General features: G+C 37.7%; 1 protein-coding gene across 6 annotated transcripts in view; it reads right to left on the bottom strand.

Annotated features, from left to right (window-relative positions):
• Positions 1–26,629, bottom strand: part of MESR6 (misexpression suppressor of ras 6) — an 841,969-nt gene that overhangs the window by 313,633 nt on the left and 501,707 nt on the right. For all 6 annotated transcript variants that reach the window (XM_087350337.1, XM_087350339.1, XM_022083379.2 and 3 more), the window contains one exon: positions 23,611–23,726. In XM_087350337.1, the coding sequence (XP_087206463.1) occupies positions 23,611–23,726 (116 nt within the window). The remainder of the gene's footprint in view (positions 1–23,610; positions 23,727–26,629) is intronic.

The following is a 26,629-nucleotide window of genomic DNA, read 5'->3' on the forward strand; positions in this document are numbered from 1 at the left end:
TCTATTGCTTAATACAAAATGTTTGCTACCCCTTTCCTTCTTGGTTCGTTAAAGCTGTGTCCGGCAGGCCACCATGCTGAATTATTGATCAGGTTTGTAGTCTAGGGCCCTTCCTTGAACACACGCTCGTTGGAGAAACAGCTGCACAAAACGTCGCTACCTGCCGCATGCATATATCAGCACCAGCAACTTCTATGGCTACAGAATGACCCATTAGTCGCTCCAACAAAAATTAAATATAAGTACAAAAGCGTGGACAGATCGTGGATTCAGATGGAAACATTACAGGACATTTCATGCTCTCATGACGGTGGCAACGCCGCGTGGGTCTGAAGGTAGACACCAACGTTTCGGAGAAACTTTCTGTTTCCATCCTCAAGGTTGAAGATGAAAACATTAGAAATCTTCGAATAATAGGGTAATTAACAAACCATGAATCAGAAAGGATATGTATGGCCCGAGATTCTAAGCTGAGACCTACGAAGAATGAAGCAGGATGACCCAGACCCTCTGTACCTAGTTTAAACAAAACTTCTTATTTCTACATGTTACCTCTCAGTCACTCCCTTTCACATGTTCTTGTAATTCATAAACATGAGTCACTAAGCAAGTTGAATTTGAAATTCTCACGGCAGTGAGTACGAATATGGCTGTCTTCTGGATTGTAGCGCTGTGTAATCTGATAGAAGTTTACCGACGTTTCAGAGGTATTTGCTGCCTCAATCATCAGGGCTATAATGGAGGCAGCAACAACCCAGAAGACAGCCATCTTCAGACTAACCCCCGTGAGAACCTTAAATCCTACAACCAGAAGTTCTCATCCTTCATTCATTACTAACCCTTCGAAGCCGAGGCTCGTCTGAATAACATTTAAGTTTTCAGACCACACCATAAAGAAAAAAACAAAAATTTTCCACTGCAAAGATCAACCTGGTAAACAATTGCTGTTTAAACTGAGAATCACAGGAAATCCATAAATAAAAACGCAGTTACTGATTCTTAAACCAGGTGGGATTTACAATTACCAATGACCTTTTTTATAGATAGTAACACAAACCTATGGCAAAAAATCTTTAGAATACTTACTGGATCCTCATGTATAACTTATAAAGAGATTACATCACGTATAGTAAAGTCGAGACGGGCAGTGGCCTACTTCAAGACATCATCGCTCCAATCGTGTGGAAAATAATGAGAAGGAATATAGATATAACTCAGGAATGAGAAGATTCGAACGGCTGATTTAATCTCTTCGATACTTGTGGTTATTAGCTGAATTTAATTATACAACACACATAATCCTGCAGTTGTCAGAAACAAATATTCAGGTCAAGATATATGAATTTAAATCTTATCAGAAACAAATATTCAGGTCAAGATATATGAATTTAAATCTTATTCTGACATTGCATGTATTTTTCAACGATTTTTTTTAATAAGTAAACTAGTGGCACGAACTTGTTTCATCACATCACACGTCAGCGTTCAAAATAATAACACGTAACTTGGTCAAGTCAGTTTCGCAAATTAAATTGAAACTCCTCTCTTCTAACGCAGGCTTACATTTTCGTAGAATTTAACATAATTGAAACAGAAAGAATTTAACAAACCTTCTAAAACAGAGCTGGACAAATATATTACAAAACTGTCTAGCGTATTTATCTAATCCTTTCTTAATACAAAGACGCATAATATTCTTACGTGAATTTCTCCAACTACGTCATCTTAAATCCCTAACAAGTTTGTAAATCCTGCATGCAGATATTCGTAAGACATTAATTATGTAATACATACGGAGTGAATGGTCATTGTAGTTTAAATTTAGTTTAAAACATATCTCGTAATGTAAAAACCATGGAACGATAAGATAAACAAATGTTCATTTCACACAATTTTTAATAAATCTGAAGAAAGTGTTTAAAATTATCACACGCTAGAGAGTTTCTGCTGCTGTAACTTCTTAAAAACAGAACATAACACAAATCACACAATGTTATCGTTGTCATAATTTAGGTAAACACAATTATGGCTGATATATCAACGACGAATACAGACTCCAATTTATAAAATTACTAGTTTAGCAATAATTCGAAATTTCATTCTGAACTGTACACAGTGTGTTGAAGTATAATATTCAATGTTGTACACTTTTAAGTTTAAAGAGATCTTGCCCTTCTTAGTTATAATTTATATTCCTTGTTCACTTGTGTCTAGAACTTTCAAATTATTTTGATACTTTGACTCATGTCTCAACAATTATACTTCTCTTACGTTCTTAGTGAAAAATCTTCAAATAGTAACTTGTTCTTATACTGCGCTTTCCAACATTGAACTGTGCGAAAAATTTATTTGCATATTTTTCAGTTATAATCTTCTCTCTTGTCATGTACAAAACATGGCTTCTCCTTCATGATCCCTCCCATTCATATTGTTTCAACCCTCCCACCACTCAAAACTTTGTACAGAGAAAAAAATCACTCAAACTTATATTTTTAAACAATAACTTCTGACCTGGGTACCTCCTTTACCCCAGTCATGGCCGCAACTCTATCCAATCGCCTGTAATGCCAAAGGGTGGCTTTGCCAATCAAATGGGGGTGCAAAACGGGGAGAGGTGTTCGGTGGAATAATCAGCTACGTAACCATGGCAACGTCCCCTCCCACAAGCCCTACATCAAATTCGTACCCTCAAACACTCCCCAATATTCCCTCCCACTGAAATGCTTTTGATGTTGACAAGGGTAGCAGGGCTACTATACGTATGTGTACCCATCAGTTCCCATCCCCCAAGCTTATTCCTTGTTCAGCCGCGAAGTAGTTGAGCCTTCAGTCGATAGGTGGCTCCGTCATCCATTAGACACACACAGGTAATAGTTTGTTAAATTATCACCAGATGAGTTGGTACTGTGAAACAAAAATATAGTATTTCCGGTTTTCAAGGCAGTGAGTTTTCCGTCGTGTAGTCTGGTAGAAGTTTACCGACGTTTCAGAGGTCCATGCCGCCTCCATTATCAGGGTCATCGCCCTGATACCGCAACCCAGAAGACAGCCATCTTCAATCCTAGGCAATCTTTCTTCATTTGGTAATTACCACAGAAGCTTCAAACAGGCCACTTTTTAACTGACCATCACTTAATATCCATCCACATTACGGAGTTTGCATTAGGCCAATGAGACCGAATGTATTTGTGCCAAAGCGACTTGGCTTAAGACAACACCGGAAATTCTCGTGTTCACAAACTCGACACTGGATGGCGTGAGTAATTTGATTAACGTTTCGGCTGACTTAACCCACAGAATACGCACCGCCGAGTCTGAAGATACTGTTCCCCAAACCGTTCTGGATTTTCTAAAGGGTAAAATTACCAAGTCCTGCATTAAACCTTATCGGTGATCGTAATGCCTTCATTTCTCCGTTTCTTGGTTTTGTAATTTTTTCCTCATTTTTTTTTTAAATCTGTTTTCCGAATTCCCTGCACCTTTCCTTTCGGTTTCAATTTATTTCGCCATTTCGTCCTCAACCTAATAATTTTTCTGGTTTTCTATAATTCTTACTGAACTCTTCATATTTTACTTCACTTTCTTCGTTTAAATGAGGATTTATTTCTCTCTTCTTTAACAGGCTCTTCTATTATTATTTAGAACCTTATTACCCACCTTGATTCTCTTTTAATTTCTTTAGATAATTAGCCCCTCTTCATCAACTACATCTGAGTCTCTGCTTTCGGCATTCAAAGAAATCACTGTGGTCAGCACGCACTTTGCCGCTCCACGTAGTTCGCATTTTTTCTTTACTTACTGTTTTCGACACCTTAACTCACCGTTCTACCTTCAACCACGTACTTTTCATACGATAATATTAAGTTACAGGGCACAAGTACCTATATGAACTCGATTAAACTGTTTCATTATACGGTACGTTGGCGGGGGCGTATTATTAACAGCATGAGAGACTAATAGGTTCTCAAAGACTATTCTCCCGCAGAATTAGTCGGCTGGTTGGTTAATAGTCCCACACACAGTAATCCTTGATGATCATAATGATAATGATGAAGAGAACTTGAAGATTTCTGGGTTGTTGTTGTTGCCACCGTCATAAGGGCGATGAATCGCCCTTATGACCGACGAAGTATGGCCTCTGAAACGTTGGTAAACATCGACCAGACTACACAGCGCAACAACCCAGAAGACAGAAATCTTCATACTAAGAATCGCCCTGATAACGGAGGCAGTATGACCTCTGAAACGTTGGTAACCATCGACCAGACTACACAGCGCAACAACCCAGAAGACAGAAATCTTCATACTAAGAATCGCCCTGATGACGGAGGCAGTATGGCCTCTGAAACGTTGGTAAACATCGACCAGACTACACAGCGCAACAACCCAGAAGACAGAATCTTCTATCGCCCTGATGACGGAGGCAGTATGACCTCTGAAACGTTGGTTAACAACGACCAGTCTACACAGCGCAACAACCCAGAAGACGGAAATCTTCATACTCACCGCTGTGAAAACCTCAAATCTTACGTGATGAGAACTTCATTACGAAGGATCAAGTGATCAAGGACACATTTTTACTGCAGCAGGGTGTACCTGCAATGTGCCATGCGCACATGGCAATGCAGTCGTGACTAACTCCTCTTCTTGAACACCACGTAACCCGATGGCGGCGTGACTTCCGCCCTCAGGTCGTGACTCGCTCCTTGATAATGAACGATGATTATCAGTAAATGACGCCCAGCTTTCTGTTATGAAACATCAGGTAGAAGATCATCAATGAACACGTCTACTGTGCCACATGAATCATTCATGGCAGCGCCGTTTGAAGAAGGAGGAATTGTACTCATTATGAAACAACTCCAATGTTGGCAATACATAATTTCAATCAATAATTTATTAATTGGGATTAGCTGTGATATAACAATAACTAACGGTCTCACTCTGTTATTATACACATCGACAGACACACACACACATTCTTAACATTATCGTTCTGTTCCTTACTCTCAAGTTCCAATCATAAATTCCTAATTTCGTTCTCTCATTTACATATAATTTTGTACACACATTTTTCTATATTTCTTAATTCCACAACATTAGTCAATGTCTAATTTAAGTTTCTGTTTGGCCAACAGTTAAAACCCGTCACTGTAAATTTTTAAAGGCATTATTAACCACCGTAACATAAATGTGGCGCATATTTCAAGAAATAGGCAAACTTAGCCCCAAAAAACAAAATAATGAGAGACAGTATACCACGACGCTCAGAGTGATAAAACGTTTGCAAATTTTAGTCATTCTATGGTGGAAATGAACTGATTAAATGTCTTTCTAAAACGTTTCTCCATCATAATTGTGTGTACATTTATCGTACTACTCGTTCAGCCTGTCGTAACTCGGATATCACTGTCGTAAATAGGCTTATTTTAAGTGATCTGAATAAAACACGAGTCTTTCATATAAAATCCTTGACATCACCTCCGTATAAGTTTACATACTATCCTGAGCTTTATGTTTTCAGCTACAATTCCTGGTCTTTCCTGAAAGTAAGAGACTACGTCTTGTAACCATACAAAACAACCGGCAAACATATTTCATACCTTTACATTTAGTTATTTTTAAGCCAACGAGCCATGATACCATATTTCCTTGATTTAAAAACGCACTCCCGATTTAGTAACAAGTTTTCAGGAAAAACACGCTATATCGACTTTTAGAAACCATAAAATAAAAGACTAACCCCAATTTCAATAACTTAAAATCGAGAAAATTAAATAATTTAATAATTAATAAGTTTTCCACACACAATTATCAACGTAACTTTGCGGGACCACTAAGGGGTTTTTGAGCTTTGAAGGTGGATTAATTTAATAAAACGGGAACACAAGAAAGCAGTAAATGGGTGCACTTCATCAGATTATTACAATATTGAAAAGAAAAAAAACAAGCTGCTGTACGGTGTAAACCATACGCGATCATTTTAACTACGAGTTCTTATTGTTACTTCAACAACCATTAATTCTGATTACTTATGTCTTGGCAAAAGACGACAATGGAGGCTGTCACTTTAATAAAGACGCTGTGTAACGGAGTGTTGAGTGGAGGATCAGACTGCCAACATTTATGACTTTCAAACACCTTGTTTCCTTGTAAGGAAGACAGTTCTAAGGAAGATATTTATAACTTATTGATTACCAATCAAATAGGAACAATGGACTATATAGTCTGTGTAAGGGGATCGATCACATTTACTGACGAGAGTTCTGTCAGCAACGGCTTCTAGAAGACGGATTCATATAAGGAAACTGTTTACAACTTATTGTGATGTTATCTTTGCAAATAACATTCGTAGTACAACACAAATTAAATTTCTTTTTAACTATACAAAATGAGAAACCATTCTTGAAACTATATTGCTGCCAAACGAACCAATACAGAGCCAACCTCACGACTTCAGACACCCGCCAAAAGCAGACTCCGCCAGACCCCACCATAGGCGTCACCACATCCGTTCCAAGTTATTCATTAGTCACACTATCATTCGACGTCCACGGCCACGTCGTTAAACAAACAACTTTAAACTCTTTATTTTGAACACCAAAGTTGGCCTAAATCAGATACGCCGTTAATCTAGGTCATGAATTCTTCAGAACTTAAATAACGTCTGGAAACAAAAAAAAAAAAAAACTTCAAAGGCAAATTATGTAAAGCCAAGGAAATGGCCGTTTACACCCTGAACCCTGGAAATTCATACCAACTTTAACACATAAAAATACTTGGTATAAATCACTATAGCGCTTAGTTCATAAGAGACACTCATACATTACACACCTCCATTTGTGAAGTAAATTATCTTTTACTAAAGCAGAGACAAAAACCATTCTTTACTATGGAAAGAGCTGCTTGGTCGTGATAAAAAAATGAAGGGGAAACGGGTTTTAACCGCGGCACAAGGAGCGTGTAAAGGCGGTAGATAGCTTGTGTCTTCACAGCGGTTCCAGTCAAACTTTACTGCCTAAGAGCATTAGCAATCATTCCTAATTCAGTTGGACAATTAAATAGAAATTTAGGTAGTTGAAGAAAGGCCTACAACGTTTCGTATCGCCAAGGAAGAAAAATATTAAATCAACGCCCATTACAAAACTGTACATTAAATAAGACATCATAAGAATAACTGTTCACGATATACACAACAGTGGAAATTTTTTAATGGTTCGAAACATTCTAAAATGTTTAAAAATAATAATAAAATTTTCTGGCACATTGAGACCAGTATGTGATATTCAGCACCAGTGAATTATAAACTTAAAACACGGACGGAAGGAAAGATACTAAAGGCTCGATCAGAAAAATCACAGCGTAACCTCCCACATGGATTTGTCCATGTTTAATACTGGAATTACAAGGTTTGTTATTTGAATAAGACAATTTATACTCGATATATTTAATATTTAGTTTCATCATAAACTTAATTTCAGATTTTGTTTAAAATCCATCAATAGGTAAACATTTGTTAAGATCCTACATTTCTTCCGCGTTTACCTATAAAATTTATGATCTGATTTAATCTCAGAGTAACTTACAAATCGGAAGAACTCCAAGACCTATATTTCGCACAGACAATTTGTTACTCTGTGTGATTAGGCAGTGTTGTGAGTCCGCGAGGTGAAAAGGCTAGCCGGCGGAAGCAAGGGGCTGGAAGAACCTGCGATTAGGGATGCTAAACGGAAAATGATGGAGGGCCACGGAATTTTTCTTATATTACCTATGTATGAAAGAGCCGCTTGTATAAATCAGGATAAATATGACTCCTGTGATGTCTGGATCTTGGCTCTTTTTTGCTGGCAAGACGAAAAGCAGTTTTAAACGGAAACTCGTTCGATGCACTTCATAGCGCAAAGTAAGTGGAGATCATTTATTAACAGGTTACGAATTACAATGCTCGATTTAAATCGATTGCAGAATACAATTTATGAGCCGGGATAGCTCAGTCAGTATAGTGACTGGCTACGGACTGGGCGACCGGGGTTCGATCCCCGACTGGGCCAGAGGATTTTTTTTTTTTTCCTGTAGCCTCTGCGTTCAGACCGGCTCTGGGGCCCACCCAACCTCCTCTACAATGGGTACCGGGGTCCTTTCCCGGGGGTAAAAGCACGGCCAGGGCGTGATGCTGACCACTCACCCCATCTAGTGCCGAGGTCAAGAAACAGTAGAAGCTATACTTCCACTCCCCCCCAAGCGCCTGAATGGCGTGTAGTGGGACAGCTTTACTTACAGAATATAATTTATAAAATGGGTAGATAGACAGACATATATAATATATAGTACATATAACACGGCACCAAATATGTGTACTGTCTTCAACTTCGACTAATGTAGTTACAGATTCAAACGCCTTAATTTTAATGTGTAGGCAATGCATTCACATACCTGTCTCATGTTTTAACGATGTGAATTTCTGACCCAGAAGAATAAATTTTAATTGTTTGTTAACACCGGTATTTTAATTCTATTCAAATTTTCAAATGCTGTTTAGCAGTAACGTATGTCATGAATTTGTGCTACTGTTACTTCAACTTTTATATTTTAATTACAAATGCTATCACTCTATAGTGCCCACGAAGTTGCCCTGAAGCAATGGCTGTATATTAGAACTTTGAATCATATTAATATGTTTATAGAAGACAATATTGACAGTAAGGTTGAAAAATGCCAACTCCATTAATGATATCAGATTGCTGCTATTTTAACTGCGGGTTAATAACAATACTTTTAGTTTTGTGTAATGGCAATGCATTTCTCTGCAAAACCTCATGACGTTAAAATATAGGATTACCCTAACATAGGCTTGCTTTTACTAAATATTACGTAAAGCTCGTAAATTAATAATATCCTTATCAAATTGTCCATTACTGCCAATGTTAACGAACACTTCGGTTAGATGGTTAGCAAACCCGTTCTGTGTTCGGGAGTTATCTGATTCGATTCTCGGGCTGGGGGATGCCTCTCCTGAGATAAGAATGCCTATTCGGCGTGGTTTTCCTCAGTTCGTACGATCAATGCTGAGAAAGTAGGGCGACCGCTTTGCTGCAAATCCTTCTAAATTCACCTACATTCATCCCCACATTCAACACCATAAAACAAATTATTATTATTATTATTATTATTATTATTATAACAGAATTTCCTCATTTCTTTCTCTCTTCAACACCTAATCGTCTGAGCTCTTAATAACTACCCAGGGCGGCTAGCTCGCCGTTCGAAATCAAACTCTGCCTGCGCTAAGCGACGACTCATAGCACCTGCATCCTGGGAAACGCGGGTCCAGACGCTGTAGTCAGACAGCGGATGCAGATGTCTGTAATGTATGCACATCGGCTAGCCGTTGGCAAGGGCAGAAAGGATTTGCTTTTCAATAGAACCTGAGGCAGGGCAAAAGGTAGAGTTGCCACGACCAGCCCAGGTTTTAGCCACCTGGGGAATGGAACTAATGCTAATAGTTCAGCCAGATGGCGTCGTTTCGGTAATATGAGTAAACATTTTTCGATTGAATCAAATTTTATTAAGTTAAAACTTGTTGAGTAGTTTCGTTGAGATATTTTATTAAATGCGTTTTAAATTTCAAGTGAAATTAGAGTTATAAAGTATTTTAAGTTTTCAAGGCGGTGAGGATGATCTCGTGGGTTTTGGTACCGTGTACAACGGCAGGTAGACGCCACCGTTTCGTACAAGCATACTGCCTCCATCTGCAGGGCTCACTTATCGCCCTCATGACGGAGAAAGTCGGTAAATTTCTACTAGAAAGCACAGCGCAGCTTCTCAGAAGACCGTCATCTTTATACTGGCGGCCGTGAGAACTTAATATCCCATTACGTTTAGATAGATGTTACAAGGAAAAACGATATTTGGAGGCGAGATGGATGTATCTGGGGCTGCCGGCGCAATTCGCAAAATCACTGTAATGAACCTTTCGGCTCCATAACAGGAGGGGAGAGGATTTACTGACTAGTCGAGTTAGTATTAACCTCTTAAGAAGAACTGGATAGAGTTAGTCAGTTATAGTTTTTGCAACTCCGTGCAGTAAGAATTCCATCAAATCCAAGAGTTTACTGCACTTGGCGTTAAGGAAGACTCGGACACAAAAAACGGCTAAATTTTACTCAGAAGTCTGAGCAGGAATGGTGGCGAGGGGAGGGGAAGATCTTGTAATAAGGCGGATCAAGCACTTGTCACAGCTAAGATGTTGACGTCATGGGGGTTACAAAATTGAGGGTGGAGGAATTCAGGAAATACCGGGGAGAAGAAACGGTTAAATATTGAAATGTGTAACAACTCCAAGATTTCGCCACTTACGGGACTTGGGTAAAATGGAAATGAGATAAATTACACCAGCAGAAACTTTGATAGTAGTAGAAAAATTCTATAAAACTGATTCGTTTCAAAAAGAAGGAAAAAATACTTAGTTTAACGTCTGAATGGATTAGCAACAGCTTCGTCAATTTCCACCTCTCTAGGTACAGAAAACGTACAACAAAAATACAAAAAAGAACAAGAAGGAAAAGAAATTAAGAAACTGTATGTTGTATTTACCGGAAACCTTTCTGTGAGCGTAATTTCCTTAGCCGCTGTTGTACAATATTATGATCTGAATAAAATCATTATTTTTCATTCTTAAATACCTCCAAATTAACAAATACACATTTTCACGCATTATCCACCAAATTATTTTGCGATTAACCCACTTTTTTGAACAAATCGACTTACGAATAGCATTTCTACCAAGTAGTAGAGAGACTAACACTTCTCTCTGCATTTAAAACATCTAGCGATATCCTGATGACTGTAAGAGCTCACAGAGTGTCTGATAACTTTCGAAACACATCACAATGGTATCCCACAGTGTTTTTAAATCTAAATTAATCCACTTCAACAAAACTGCATTAAAACTTGAAAACTGTAATCGCTGTTTCATTACACTGCTCGCTAATTTCAACATCAAGACTCTCTTTTCATCTTAATTTATTATACACTCTTCTGTATATTTCACAGTCATCAATTCCTATGCATTCTTCCACAGCTCGATTTTTACCCTTCGACTCGAAATGACGTAGATTTGGATATAATATTCCAAAGTCGGATGAAACTTTACAGCGACCGAGTTCAATGTGCAATTGAATACATCAAGGAACCGCGCGCACACTACTACATTCTAATTCGGGAAAATGATTGATTACAACAATTCAATCAATTCAATACACAGCAACAGCTATACAGGGTGTATATTAAATATTTTATGAACAGGGATGGGAATTAAAGAGATTAAATTAAGAAAACTGCTGTAAATGTTACATAGCTGTTTGGGATTTCGATGTTGACTTTACAATTATCTATGATTAATTGAGATATGGTATTTATACACTCATACATTATTACTTATCACGTCTGGAAATTTTATACAAAACTTCACTTATTTCTCTGTTCGTTACGACGTTGTAAGTGAAATGTTGACAACAGTCCCGGGTAAAACTTCAAATACGCAATTCGCAAATGGTCGGATTAAATTAGTTAAATTCGTTAATCACTAAATGGTTCGTCGTACAAAATAAGGTATCGAACTGTAGTGCTGATTTTAGAGGAGAGTACGAATAGAAATATTATCATCTAGAAACTTTTCTAATACTTAGAAAAATTAACATACTTGCTACAAATGTCTAATGCTTCCAACGGATCCGCTTATGATTTTTTTTCTGAAAATTAAACCGTCTGATTTTAGATCAGTTAACTCTGACAGTAATATCAAGAAATCTACGCAATGACAATTTTGTGTGTTAGGAATGAGTGGATATTTACCTTCACTCCTCAAAAGCTACAATTTCTTAGCGCGGTGCTTAAGTAAGGGAACAACTTTCGTGGTGATTCTGTTGTTATGAATTGGCTGAATAAATGTTGCCACTTTTCTAGATTCTTTTATCTTGAGAGAGATTCGAAACGCAATAAAGGCATATGGAACAGAATAAGGCTTCTTTAACAGATAACTTGCAATATAGGATTATAATCGTCCCATATTTTATATAATAGTTCAGTTGTTATTAATTACATTGAAAAAACATACAGTAACTTAAATGTAATTTAACGAACCCGAAGATCACTAAGTTCAGTCTAAACGTGTAGTTCAATATCAACAAAAACTTGAAAAAAGTATAAAGGTGATAAAGCACAATGATATATAATGAACACACAAGGATGCTACAATATAGAAGTGTTTCCAAACACAATCAAGTTTAAAAGACTATTTTAATCAAAATTCAGTACCGACAACTGAAGAGGGACATTTCGTTACTTATAAAACTTCAAGGCTCACGGATCTCACATTTTGATCTTGAAAGGAGTCGAGACGTCATTAACCCCCAGAGACAAACAAAGCCAATCAACTTAATTCATAAAAGAATCTTCTTCTTCTTCTTCGTCCTGAAAGGAAGAAGGTTTTGTATTGTACTCTACGTCAGCAGAAAGAACTTTGCCTCGATCAAAGTGCACGCTCTTTTAGGGCTAAGTTTCCGTCGGAATAGTGCATTCTGTCCTTGTTCTATTCCTTTCCGTGAGATAAAACGAGGCTTAAGAGATTGTTTAGTACACTTGCATGTGTGTGTGGGCATCCCTAATAACGTCTGAATCCTTGAACCGGCCTTCATGAAGTGTTGAACACCCTGAAGCTACCTTTCTCAATTCCAAAACATCCAACAGCTACAGCTCGGCATGCTTGGAAACTCTTCACATGGGAATAACAACAGCACCACTCAATATAAAATACAGTTTTCTTTCGACGCATGCGTTTCACACTTTTTACTATTTTAAGGCAATTTCTGTAAAATAAAAAGGTACCCATTAAAAATACGGATTTGTCTTTAGGTTTCAGAACGATACGTTATGAGTCTCTATCAAACGAAATGTGGAAACGTCAGATATAAAAATTGAAGTTGTATGTGATAAAGAAACACGGCATAATTTCTTATTTTTAAATTATTTTGGCACACATTACGCGAAATAAAATTTAATGTTTAGTTTCTCCTGGATTCCTATATCTTAACGTTCTACTGTAGAAATGTAGTTGGAATTTGAAGAAATAATATAATACAATGTGAGACTTGACGTTCTCATGGCTGTGAGGATGAGATGATGATATTCTTCTGGGTTTTAGCGCCATGAAGACTCTACATACGAGTCAGCACGGCGCCAAAAACAGAAATTAGACTAGTCGTAGAATAGTGTTATTGGTGGTACACGGATATTTTTCGGTACATAAACACGACACTTTACCTGAGATCTGAGTGAAGACAGTTGTCGCAGGGTTGTGACGCTGTGCAGTCTTTTAGGTGGCACCAATGTTTCTCAAGGACGGTTGGTAGCCCTGTATAAGAGCAGGCCTGCACGGCGTCGCAACCCATAATACATCACATGACATTTACTGCGGTAGTAAAGAAATAAGTAAATATAGATTAAGTAACACACTTAACTGATAAAATCGGAACCAACAACAAGTTTGATAAATGCAAGACTCCTCTGTAGTTTAAGCAAAAGAGGAAAAAGAAACCGACTCTGACGCACTTTAATCACAAGAAATTCAATTTATACATAAAAAAACGAACGTTTTATTTATGAAGAAAGCTTTACACGTGTTAACTCTGGGTTCAAATCTACGGGAAGTTGGCAGAAACAAACCGGAGGAAAATGTAAGTGAATGGAAACGTTTTCAATCCAAAGAAGTGGGTATGGCTCCACTAGGCTTCTGTATATTGGAAACACAGTTCACACGCAGGACTTATAAGGTTTGTTCTTGTTGACAAGGAAATGGATAGGTTTGATTTGGAAGAAAGCTTCTGTTACATTCTCATCTCCTCTTTCTCACTTATTCTAAAAAAAGGGGCGATCCCCCCCCCCCCCCAACGTCTGCTGAGATGTTACATAAACGTAACGTCAGACATTATTTGTGAAAATTTGGATAGGACGACTTTCTTCTCCCTGTCGCTTATGATCTGTAAATCTCAACGAACACGGAACTCAGCGTTGCAACTTACACCTAACAACTTCTTTAATGAAGATTTCTGTCTTCTGGGTTGTTGCGCTGTGTAGTCTGGTCAATTCATCGCCCTGATGACGGAGGCAGTATGACCTCTGAAACGTTGGTAAAAATCTACCAGACTACACAGCGCAACAATCCAGAAGACAGAAATCTTCATACTCACCGCTGTGAAAACCTCAAATCATACAAACTTCTTTTATAACCTCAAAATATTTACGCAGCTCCCAAACTAACAAGCCTCGACCAAACACATACGGGGGCAAATACATTCCCTGTTAGTTTAAAGAGACACATAATGCCAGCATTTATTTCCACATTTTCAACACAACTGAATATCACAGCTCGTAAATAAATCGATCGTCTAGAGCAGAGGTATTCAACCATTTTTGTTCGCGTACCTCCAGATATAATTTCTCTTCAACTTTGTACCCCCAAAGTTGTTGGTGTATAATTCAAATTATACATAGTATATAATCTACATCTAAAATAAATTAAATAAATTACATTACTGATTATTCAATGTTTATCATAATTTTTTTTTTTTTTTAAATTTCACGTACCCCGTAAGATAGCTTCACGTACCCCAGGTTGAATACCACTGGTCTAGAGAACTGCTTCTCAAACTGTAAAGCGCACGGCGCTGATGAAGCACAAAGGACTTTCAAGCTTTCGTACTGAGGTATTCAATATCCTTACGCTTTTTCATTAAGTACACAGACTACCGTAAAAGAGACATACATTCACACAAGCTAAAAATCGAATCATGCCATTAACATCTCAAAAGCTAATTACCATTCTCAACAAGAAGTTCATATCGTACTTCATTTATTTTAGTTGAGCTTAAGAGCCTACTTATTGATAAATATTTGTATTGCGATGATTATAATCAACTCCGTGAATCACAGTTAGAGAACGTCTTCAGAAGCTGATACTAGCTCAGCTAGTCTAGAAACTCATAAGACAACACCACTGCCCCCTGTCCGGAGCTACATAATTTCAATCCACACCGTCCCACCTTATTTCCATAACAAAGAGTCACGCATTCATACAAAAAAACACCGAACTTTTAATATTTCGAGGATAAAATTTCTTTGCGACCATTTCCCCTATCGCAAATATCACTTGATAATAAACATATAACATCCCTATGATGGATGTCATTTTTAAAAGCGGCCAGGATCTGAATTTCATTGAAAACAGGAGGTTTCCATAATCAGTAGTATCAGTACGGACAAAACTAACCCGATGCGGAGACATCGGTGTAGGTACATAAAGAAGGTTTAAGTGAGTTTCGCCTATAGGCTTCCAGAATCAACACACTGTGTGCATAAAGAATCTGTCGGGTAAGAGAGATGAGGACATGGCACATGTAGCGAACAGCTTCGTACAACTTTGCAACTGGGACGATCCATTATTCATAAGCACCAATGCTCTTACACAGAAGTGCACTGCAAGCTTCAGCTGACCATACGACGCGAGGTTAAAGAACTAACCCCAGCGTCTTTATGCAAAAGTGGTCTAATTTTTTTATTTTATTTTTTTCTAAGAAGACAGCCATCTTCATTCTCGCCGCCGTGAGAATCTCAAATCTCACTATTTTACGACATGAAACGTGATCTTCACACGACGGTAAGAGATGATAACGTTATCTTGTGAACTGAAAATGGAGGCAGTATGTTCCTCAGAAACGTTGGTATCAAACTACAAGTCCACACGGCTTTACAATCCAGAAGACCAATATCGCCATGATTAATACCGTTCAGCATTTCGGTAAAGTGAAACCTTGCGCCTTATGCAACACTCGGTATATCGAGTGACCTTGAGAACGGAATTGCCTTAACTTAATTCAACTTCGTGCTGTTTCTAACACTTCTTTTTCGTCAATATTTTATGCTAGTGTCAGCTTATAGGTTACTGATGTAATAATCATGTTAATAATATGTTCACACTAGTTGCACGCCAAATTCTTACATATTATCTGTCACGTAAGAAGTCACTAACTGAATTTTTTAAGATTTCGACAAAAATGAATTTAAAATTCTTTTGGCAGACACAGACAAACATGACTTAAATTCGACCTATATTTTTATGGCAAAACGCCAAGATATCAGTTAGTGACTACACATTTTTCCGAACAAGTTCGGTTCGATGCGCTACTTAATTGGATTTTGATAAAAATGTTAGGTAATTACTTATTTTTTTGTTTTCCTTCCACTAGTTACAAGTTACAAGTAGTATCTTCCTCACTAAAGAATTAATTTTACAGGGGCTTAATTTCACATTAAAGCGGTGAAAACTAAAACTAAAAGCTGGGCGTTTAAAGACGTGTCAAAACTGTCAGAGTTCTTCAGAAATGGAGAAAAGTGTCTATTGAAAAGCTTCGTAGCTTAAACACTCTACCAAATACTTCACGGTGATAAAATACAGGAGAATAAAATAAGCAAATGCGCATGAGAGATATAAAAAATGCACACAAAATTTTGGATACAAATCCTAAAGGGAGAAGACCACACAAAAGTCCAATATATAGAAGAAAGGATAATATTAAAATATATACAGTGGAAGTAAGGCTTGGGATGATTGATTGGATTAATCTCGCTCCAGACAGGGATCAGTAACGCGGTCTTATGAAAACGGTAATGAACCCTCGGTCTCCAAAAGAAGACTGGAAATTTCTTGACTAGTTGAACATACTTTTTGATTCTCATGATGGACTCTTCTCCTCAGGTCTTGCCGGTCAATTTTCTTCGAATGACTGTTTTTGATCCATGTCATGTCTTTGTTGTCTTGTGTAATTCATAAGAAGTGCATTAAGTTGAATTGGACATAGCTCGGTGTTGGTACAAAGTAACTACGTGGCGAGTCCGGTTGGAGAAGAGGGGGGGGGGGGCAGCTGTGGTACTTGCCGCCCCACGGACCGGCTATTGTTCAGCAAAGCCCACCGGACAATCGACTCAATTAAGACGCGGATCCACGCAGACGTTCTTCCCGTGGGTCATACGAACAAAAATAACGTCCAGAACATTGTTCAGTATTTCAACGTACACTGGCAGAGTGCTGACCTTTCCTATGTGGCAGTACACTAAAATATATTTCGAACGTATCAGGGCACAACAAACCAGGGATTACTTAAAGATATCTGTGAATTGAATGCACAGGCTGTGTTCTTCAATTACATCCGTATTATTCTTTACACGTCGTCATGGCTTCATTTAAACATACACACATATGCATCCACTTCACTGCCATTATCACATTTTGTGATCTACTGTTAAATGCATGTGAATCCAAAATTTCGCAATAACCCTCGTATTACAATTCAAGTAAATATTCCTCAAACGAAATAAAATTCTGCAGCCACCCGATGTTGCTAGCTTTGCAGCGCCGCGAGTTCTGAACTGTCTTCCCTCGTCTAGGCTTTGTTGTTCGTTGCAAAGTTAAACACTTTTGCAGTGACCTTGAAGCATACAATTTCGTGACGGCTACTATAGGTGGAATTGTGCAATTAAATAAATACTGAAGGTAAAATGAAACTATTATACCCGCGACAAAACATACAATTTTGCTGTTTTTATATTAAGAAAGAACTAGACAAAGATGATCCAAACTAGACCATTCAAAAGCTTATGAAGTATTAAAATAAGCAGAGGGTACATTTACAGTTTATAAATAGGCACAATTCTGTCCAGAGTCAGAGAAAAATTTTAAAAACATGTAAGACGTAGCGACTGAAGGTGTCTTCTGGGATGTTGAGCCGTGTACTCTGCGCTAAACAAGAGGGATGGAGACAGCAGGAACTCTTGAACATGGGTAGAATTCTACTAGGCCACACGGCACATCATCTGAGAAGACAGTAATCCTCATACTCGCCACCGTGAGAACCTGAAAGCTCACCTCACCAAGATTTAGTGACTGGTTCGAAACACACAAAAGATTTTATGTAGAGAAAAATTTATTATAGGCTATAACTGTGTATTGAAGCTTGTGTAGAACTTCGGAAAAAGGACAATTTCGTTCTCAGTTTCTTGTTTATAATTTTCCAGTTATAGGGACCCACTGAACAAAAAATAGGGCATCTATAAACATATTATGACGTCCCAAAAGTCAGGAACTTCAAAATCTTATGGAGGTGGAAGAAAACCCACTTGAAATTTGTGTAGAAATTGAAGAATTAATATTTCTCCATTCCTTCGCTTGAATTATATATTTTTCAGGTCCGATTTACTGAAGCCAGTTTCTTCTTTAAGAGCCTTCGTAACACAAACCCGCATTATACACCAGATCTTTTAAAACCGGTCAATAAAAATAGAAAATAACCTTAAAAGCCCGCATTCATACACTACAATAGCATGCGGTCAGCGACGCAATCTATTTTAGAACGTGTATACAACAACACAGTCAATATTTCTCCCTAAGTTGGGCAGAGAGTTTCAGAGAAAGGTCCAACATACGTAGGAAAATTTTTATAATGTACTCCAAAAAATGCACAAGCCATTACAAAAATAAAACGATATGAATACAACACCAATAGGCCATCAACAAAATCTAACGAATAGAAATAAACTGAAAAGGCATGCCTAAAATAAATACGATTCGCACGACAGTTGAAGTAGAAAGACGGAAAAGAAACAGCTGACACAAGGAAAAATACAAGCAAGGGCTAATATGGAGGAAGGACTGCTTGTACGTTAGAGGAAGCTGCTTGCTTTCTGAAGAGGTTGGAGGTGATTGGCTGTATTTGCCAGTGGAATCCCTGGAGATGGCTCTTCTGTTAGAGCAAATGTAGTGTGATGGGTCGGGTTCTTGGAGCCAACGTGCTTAAATCTGTGGTCTGCTCTTGGGTTTCGTTCGTTTCTGATTTACAGGGATTCAATAAAAAAGCAAAGAGTAAAACCGAATAGAAATACAAGTAAGACTTACTGAAAAAAGAGGCAATTTTCAGTTCGGGCGTTCTTGCGTCTGTGACACGTGTTCTTGATTTCGACTTTGGAAGATTTCGAACTCAGATAAGGTCACTCATTTCACACACGTCCTAGAGTTTGTGGTTCAGTTCACGTATCTGAAGCTTCCATAACATAACAGCTACTTATGTCGGGATCACATTTACAGATTCCCCCGACCATAAAAATATCTACGACGATATGGTCACATCTATTTGTAACGAAAACAGTTCTACTGGAAGAACATTTTTTATGAATGATGTAATTTTTATCACAAACAAGTTGGAATACAAGTGACCTTTTAAATCTCAGGGAGTTTATATTTCTTATCATTAGTATCAACAATTTTTTAACCACGAAGGCTTCTTGTGGAGAGATGTTAGCCCCGCCCAGCCACAGTTCGATGGACCACAATATTTATGTTGTAAAATCTAAAGGGAAGACACTATTCTGCGTAAATGGAAAAAAACAATTTTAAAATGTATCTTAGTTAATCAACGCGGGAAATTATAAATCACATTTATCTTCCTCCTCTACGAGTTTCACAAAAAGGTGAGGAACTTCTTGATTAGCTGAGCGTACTGCCAGATTTTCGACAAGAGCTCCGCTCTATCGAGTCAGTCAGATTTTCTAAAACATCTCCAGAAGTTAACCCTGCTCGCGCAACTATTTAGTTAAACTGTAATATATTCCCCAAACTTCTAAAACTCTTTTTTATATTAACCAAATCTGATAGAGTAAGCTTTTTACAACACCCAGAAGGGAGACACTTTCATCACTTAATTCCTTTTACCAGGCTTTCTTAACGCCACATATCCATTGTATAAAACGTCTTGTCGAACGTCACTGCTTGGAGAATAATCCTTGCTGGAAAACTGATAGTCGCTCAGCTGTTAAAGATATTCCCAAAATTTTATGGAATCGGAATGTTAATTTCCGTGTTCAAAACAGTCACCAACCAGACCGCGTGCTGAGACATGTGAACCGGTTCCCTACAGCCTATCGGCCGATTAAACTGTTTCTTTTTTCTGATTAATGTTAAGGGGTCTATCATTATGAACAGTGACTTGAAAAATATGCATAGAGGTAGTGTTTTCTTACTCTCACTGTCAGTCTGGTACTGACAGGAATTGCGTGTGGAGGAAATTAAAGGCGAATTAGATGCAAGGACCTTCCAAATTCGCGTTAGCTACCACTTACTTCAGTTTTCGGTAAACTTGTTCGTTGATTTCCCTAACCGCACTTCACTAACCGCAGAGATTTTGATCGGCTTCAAGGATTAGATCCAATGACGTCTCCTTTGGCCCATCCATCTTTTTATATTTCTTTCGGCTCCGGAGATTACATCGCCAGTCAGTTCACAGAACATGCAATGATTAATAATGGGAAGGTGGAAGGATTGTATAAGCAGTTACATTCACTACAGAAGACTGAAAATTTTGGCTGGGAAACGCTGTTTCTGTGTTCGATTGAACATCTTACTTCCCGAATAAAACGTCCCGAGTAAGAAAATTATAACGCGATATTTAGCAGTTGGTATTGTAACTCTTAGACCATTTCAAATTTTCTCATTTATCCCCCGAGTTTTTTTTTTTGTGATAAATTCTGACAACTTTTGCGCGTTACATAACCTGGCGATAACAGACGGTGGGCTGTGAAGAAATCCAGCAACTTGCAATCGAAACATTTTAGAGCCAGATCTGAAGAAATAACCGAAAGGAGAAAAGAGAGAAGATCTGAAGCAGGAAAAGTGTGGAGAAAGAACAAGAGGAGAAGTAATCTTCCTTTTTTCGGCGTCTCCTTCTTACCCCCTTCGAAGACAGGAAAATTAATGTTCAATTTTTTTTGTTCCCTTGAGTAGAAACAGCGTGGGGCCGATAAAGCCTGTCTGTATGTCTGTTTTGTGCATCGCCGTCATAAATCAAATATTCGCAACCCCCCCTCTCTTATACCATCCTCATTTCACGCGCTTTACGTAACATATAATGATGGTTAATAAAGCTGGAGATGTAAACTCTTTCAGAAAACAATCGAATGCCATTACACTAAACCTCTCAGACATTATATTATTTAAAGAGAGCACTTACAAATTGATTTAACGAAAACGTCAAGATTCAGAGCGGACTGTGTCAGTATCAATGAAATGTTACTGGAATTAAACATGTGTAACGTCGGCTCCATCTGTAATGTGGCCTTAACTGTAAACTCCCAAGATGTGTTGTGGATTTGTCTTTCATTTCTAACAATTTAAAGTGTACTGGTCAGTCCTCGTCTTAGATTGTGTCAAAAGTCACGTAACCCAAAAAGGTAAGTATTTTGTTAGTGCTATATATTCACCCATACGTCATCTGGGGGAGGAAAAATGAACCCGTTAGCGACCGCAGTTCCAGTGAGACATAGTCTCACCCCATCGTCACAATAAAAGGAAATACAAGGAAACAAGGCTTAGAAAATGGACCGTGCAGACATATGTTAGAAAATAGGGCATGGTGCTTCGTTCAGCCATGCATCTTTTTCAAGCCGCCGTACATAATCATCGATTCCATAAGAAGTCGGCAGAAGTGTTTCTCATATGCAACGCAGTGAGACTCTGTAATACAAGTCATGACCGTACACAGGCGTACGAACACTGGCAAGCGACCCCTTCATCACCACGTGCATTATCACATACGAACTAATTGCGGCGTCCAGTTCGAAACGAGCACATAAACAAATAACTGGCCCAACTATATACGGGATTTTAAAATTTACGAACGAAATAGGTTTCTTCTGACTACTACGAAAAAGAAACTGAAAATCAGTAAAAGTGTTATGGTTTTTCTGACATTTTTGCTTCCAGACCAAAGAACTAAAGTGTTTTACGCTGTTCTTAAAATATTTCTTAGTATAATATTTTAGTTACAGTTTAATATCGAAGCTCGTAGTAATGACTCCCAAGAGATGGTAACTGTGCCATCGTGACTCAGTGAAGTTCGATAGGATTTTGTTTACATTTCGGCCCCTGCTGATAAATATTCCAGTCTGCTACATAATAAATAGGATATGTACCAATGTCGATTTTTGTCAACACGGTAATGAATCTTCGGGTTACATAAAGGGAGGAGAATTGTTTATAAGCTCAACGAGAATCAAGCTCCTAAAGAACTTACTGCAGGGATTTATTAAAACTGAACCAGACACGGGCAAAAATTAATAAAGTTAGAAATTACATAATTCACGAAATTCAAAGGCGAATTCTAAAACCCATTTAATGGGAGACACACAAGTTACAACGTGTCATCTACTGGCACCATTGCCTGATCTAATCTTAGTTACACGACATTTACAATATTAAACTGAGGACAATGACCACACACGAAGCAGCTAAGTGGTTTCGCGCCATACGCCAGTTTCGCGGTGCACAGGACTGTACACAGTCCTTCAAGGAAACTATTTAACTACATTTTACTACAGAAGTTGTGCTTCATTTTTCATAGAACCCAAATATTAATTTAATTAAAATCGTAACACATTCAAAGCAATACGATCTATCTCCAAATTCAATCGACTAACAGACGAATACGAGATAGTTCGAGATCAAAATTACATAATACATTTCTTCGCCAAATAAAAATGTTAGTGTTTATTTGTACTGAATGTCGTATCTATTATTTATAAAGTAGCATAATTCCATTCTGAATAATTTTATTTATATCGTTTACAAAAAAAAACTTCTTCCAATTTCAGGAAATAAAGTATATTTTATCGAAAAGTTCTCTATTATTTTATGATTCTTGTATCATTATTATTATTATTCAAATATCCCGCAACACGTTTACAATGACATTCCAACTTTTAAAATCGGAAAACATGGTAGAAACACCATAGGTTATATTGAGTAAAGCAATGTACCCATGCAGAAAGGAAAATATGCATTTTATTCTGATATAGACCTACAATTAGAACCTCAATATACAGCAGTGCCCTTACTAAGTTCGAAATAATGAAAGCTATAGGCCTTTTCTGAATGGTGGGTCTTCAATGCTTCTGTATGAGCGTGTTCATGTGTGTAAGTAGGGAGGGTGGGATTTAGCGCTCAAATCCTTTACCCGATTGGCCAATAGATACAAGAGTGGAGCACTAAGTCGTCCCAAATTGGGTTCCTAAAGCCTGCATTGAAATTGTGTTGAACAAAGATAAAAATTGTGTCTTCTAAAAGAGAAGAAATACGGACCATGGATGTTTAAGTCTGACTATGAAGTTGCAAACAGTCATAAATCCAAATACAAAATCTAGCCAGGTTTATTCAATGCCGTACAATTGTCACTAGTAAGAGAACGTTACACCTGTAAATATAACTATCAAGATCTTAGAAATGTTCCACGTTTTGCTGACGAGAACAACCATATTATGTTTATTGCCTTGCAACTGGACAGACTATACTACATTAAAACAAAATATTACATCTCCATATATATAATTTAAAATTCGGAACAGTCGGATACCAGATTAAAATACATGTAGTAAAGCTAAAATGTTGTTTGCAGCGTTAAAGCTAAACATATGACGATTACGCCCCAAGTTGTATTAACAAATCCAGTCACTCACCGTGGTGACGAGGTATCCTGGTAGTTCTGCAACCCACGATGCTCCTGAAGATGTCCGAATATGGCCTCAAGTTCTGATAGCTGAGCCTCGCGTTCCTCTATTGCTTTCTGAATGCACTGAAAACAAATGAATGGGCAATATTTATAATACAGAAGCAAATGAACGTACTTAAAACAATGCCAACGAAAAATACAGTGTGTTCAAAAATGTAAACACTTATATTGGTTTTCCACACATAAATATTGGGATTGTTTTGAAAAGCTCAAGTGTTAACGTCTTAGACAGCTTGTGTTACGCGTATGCAAATACAGCACATAATGATGCTTACAGAAGAGTGTTAGTGCTGTTATTAACACGGCTCTTTTATTTTACTATCCTTTGCAGTACAGTTCTCCTTGAGACGCTGCTCAGATATCGAAGACTATTGATCTATAACAGTATTTTAAAATGGGCCACGACCGTTTCAGCAACATGCATCTTTCAGAACTATTCTTGCACGGAATCACGGCTAAGGACAGCCATGTAATCTCTCTCCTCTGCTCCGATATACGATGTAGCCATTACATATTCTCCCTACATGTTTATTTTCCCGATGCTCAGGTATGAAAACATGTAAAGGAACACTCACGAGGGAAATCGATCGAAGTGCTATTCTACACAAAATTCAAGCCAGAATTATGACATTTAATTTTATGTACCTATTTTATGAAGCAAATGCCAACTAACTATTTCATTCATAGATGTTTTAATGCAAGTTAAAAGTTTTCATTTAGCCCGCTACAATATTACACTTATCAACACTGAGTCTAGAAAACTGAATCTGTTTTTAGACAACCTGCACAAGGACTATAAGGTAGTACATTTTTTTAAAAAAAACTGTAGCTTTCACACAGAAAAGCGAATCTCCTCGAATACACGAAACACAGAAATATTTCCAAACTCCTTCTCGTTTCACTATTTTTACAATAAATTTCCTGCAAAGTTTCAGTTCATTGATCCGCTACCTTCATCTTCTTAAAAACAAAAATAGAATACGGATAGAAAGAAGAAAGAATAAAACAGACGTGAACATTTACACAAACATATTTCTCACTTTTCTTTTCAACTGGAAGAAAGAACACTCAGGAAAACGGGTAAGCAGTCGAGTTATAAAGAACAAGCTGTAGGCTGGAAGTGCCGTATATCCTTCATCCCACTACACTGCCAAACAAAATATCTCCAAACCAAGATTCTTCTTAAAGCGTGCATATAAAACGCAATGAACTCTAGACGAAACATCCTATCCAAGTTTCTATCCTTACGGAAAAAGAAAAACACAAAAAGAGACAGAAAAATACAACAGCAGCAGCAATGCTCAAAATAATGGCCACACGATCTTTTCTTTTCTTTTGTTTTAAAAGCGATACTTTTATTTTTCTTCCCTTGTATCTGGACTTATTCCAGCAATAATGTGATAGAGAAAATGAAATGTTAAATCCGCATGAATGACGATACCAAATATGCCACCGCTGTAGCTGAAAGCCTTACTAAAGAAATTTGGCACAACAAGAGCTTTTACTTCCACTTTGATTTCTCAAGTGCATTTATATTTTATTTCTTGAACTTAAAATACTAATAAATACAAAACAAGGAATCTTGAACTCGGAGAAGATTCGATGCCAAGCTGTTCGAATTCTGTCGCCAACTTTCGAGTCAGTAAACTAATATTTGTATGATTGGAGGTTTTCACAGCGATGAGTATGAAGATTTCTGTCTTCTGGGTTCTTGCGTCGATTCATCGCCCTGATGACGGAGGCAGCATGACCTCTGCAACGTTGGTAAGCATCTACCAGACTACACAGCGCAACAACCCAGAATACAGAAGTCTTCAAACTACTATTTGTTTCGTTTCACAGGGACTATCGAATCAGCCTGCAGAATATTCTAACTGGACTAACGTCAGAATTAATGTACATTTCTGTTATTTACAAACTGTGACGTGCAAACAAATATACTTGACAACTATTTGTATAATTTTTAATTAAATGGCATGTCGTTTGAATGCACTATCCTAGTGTATAACCTTAATGCTCACGGGTCAATAACAGAGGCCAAATGTGGCCCAGGGCTGTAAAAGGTTGAGAACCCTGACTTATATGACAATAACGAGATTCTTGAGTTATTTCGTGCAAGATTACGTTACTTAGATTAACTCTATCATCGATTTCAGAAACTGCGTATTCACACTTCTTCCCCATTTAGTTTCAAAATAAATTTACCCTACATTTGTGCACAAATCTCGCCTTAAAGTCACATATACACATCGGTCAAATAGAGGTTTCAGATTTGAAATGTGTTTTGTTTCATAAGTAATTCGTCCCATTAATAGTTATTTTAAACCAAACTGTGCAAACTGAATGGTTAAACATCTGGGCGCCCTAACCTAACCCCCAAACGTATTTTGCCTCGAAATATTCTGCGCACGTAAATTGAATTTCCACTGGCTCGTAGTGTTATTTGGTTTCTGTTCCATTTAATACCAAACCGCAGGGAAACAGAATATACTAAGAGAAGTGGAAACAGCCATTTCGCATCTGTGTGTTACTGAATGACTTTCGGAAAACACAGAAACGTACGCTATGAACAAGCAGCTGTGCTACATGCACAGCCTAACGACCGCACTTCACGTACAAGAGAACTTAAGAAGCTAATAAACGCTCAACAAATCAAAACATTCCTAGGCACTTGTAAGTTATCGGGACACATCACTTTAAAAATATGTTAGGTTAGGTTAGGTTAATGTGTGTGGACAGAAATAAATAACTGAACGAATTAACAGATAAGAAAAACCCTAACCTAACCTAACCTATTTTTAAAGCGATGTGTCCCGATAACCCACAAGTACCCATTCCTAACCCTCGATAGAAACTGAAGTTAAATTAACATATTCAATACAGCTTGTTACTGGACATCATGTGCCTGCTGGATCCAATCCACACACCACACCTTACTTTAATATTATCTTCCGAACTTTTAGCAT

The sequence above is a fragment of the Zootermopsis nevadensis genome, unplaced genomic scaffold (assembly GCF_977971745.1).
Source record: "Zootermopsis nevadensis isolate Lab colony 2312 unplaced genomic scaffold, Znev_1.0 Znev_ptg000017l, whole genome shotgun sequence".
Taxonomy (NCBI): Eukaryota; Metazoa; Arthropoda; class Insecta; order Blattodea; family Termopsidae; genus Zootermopsis; species Zootermopsis nevadensis.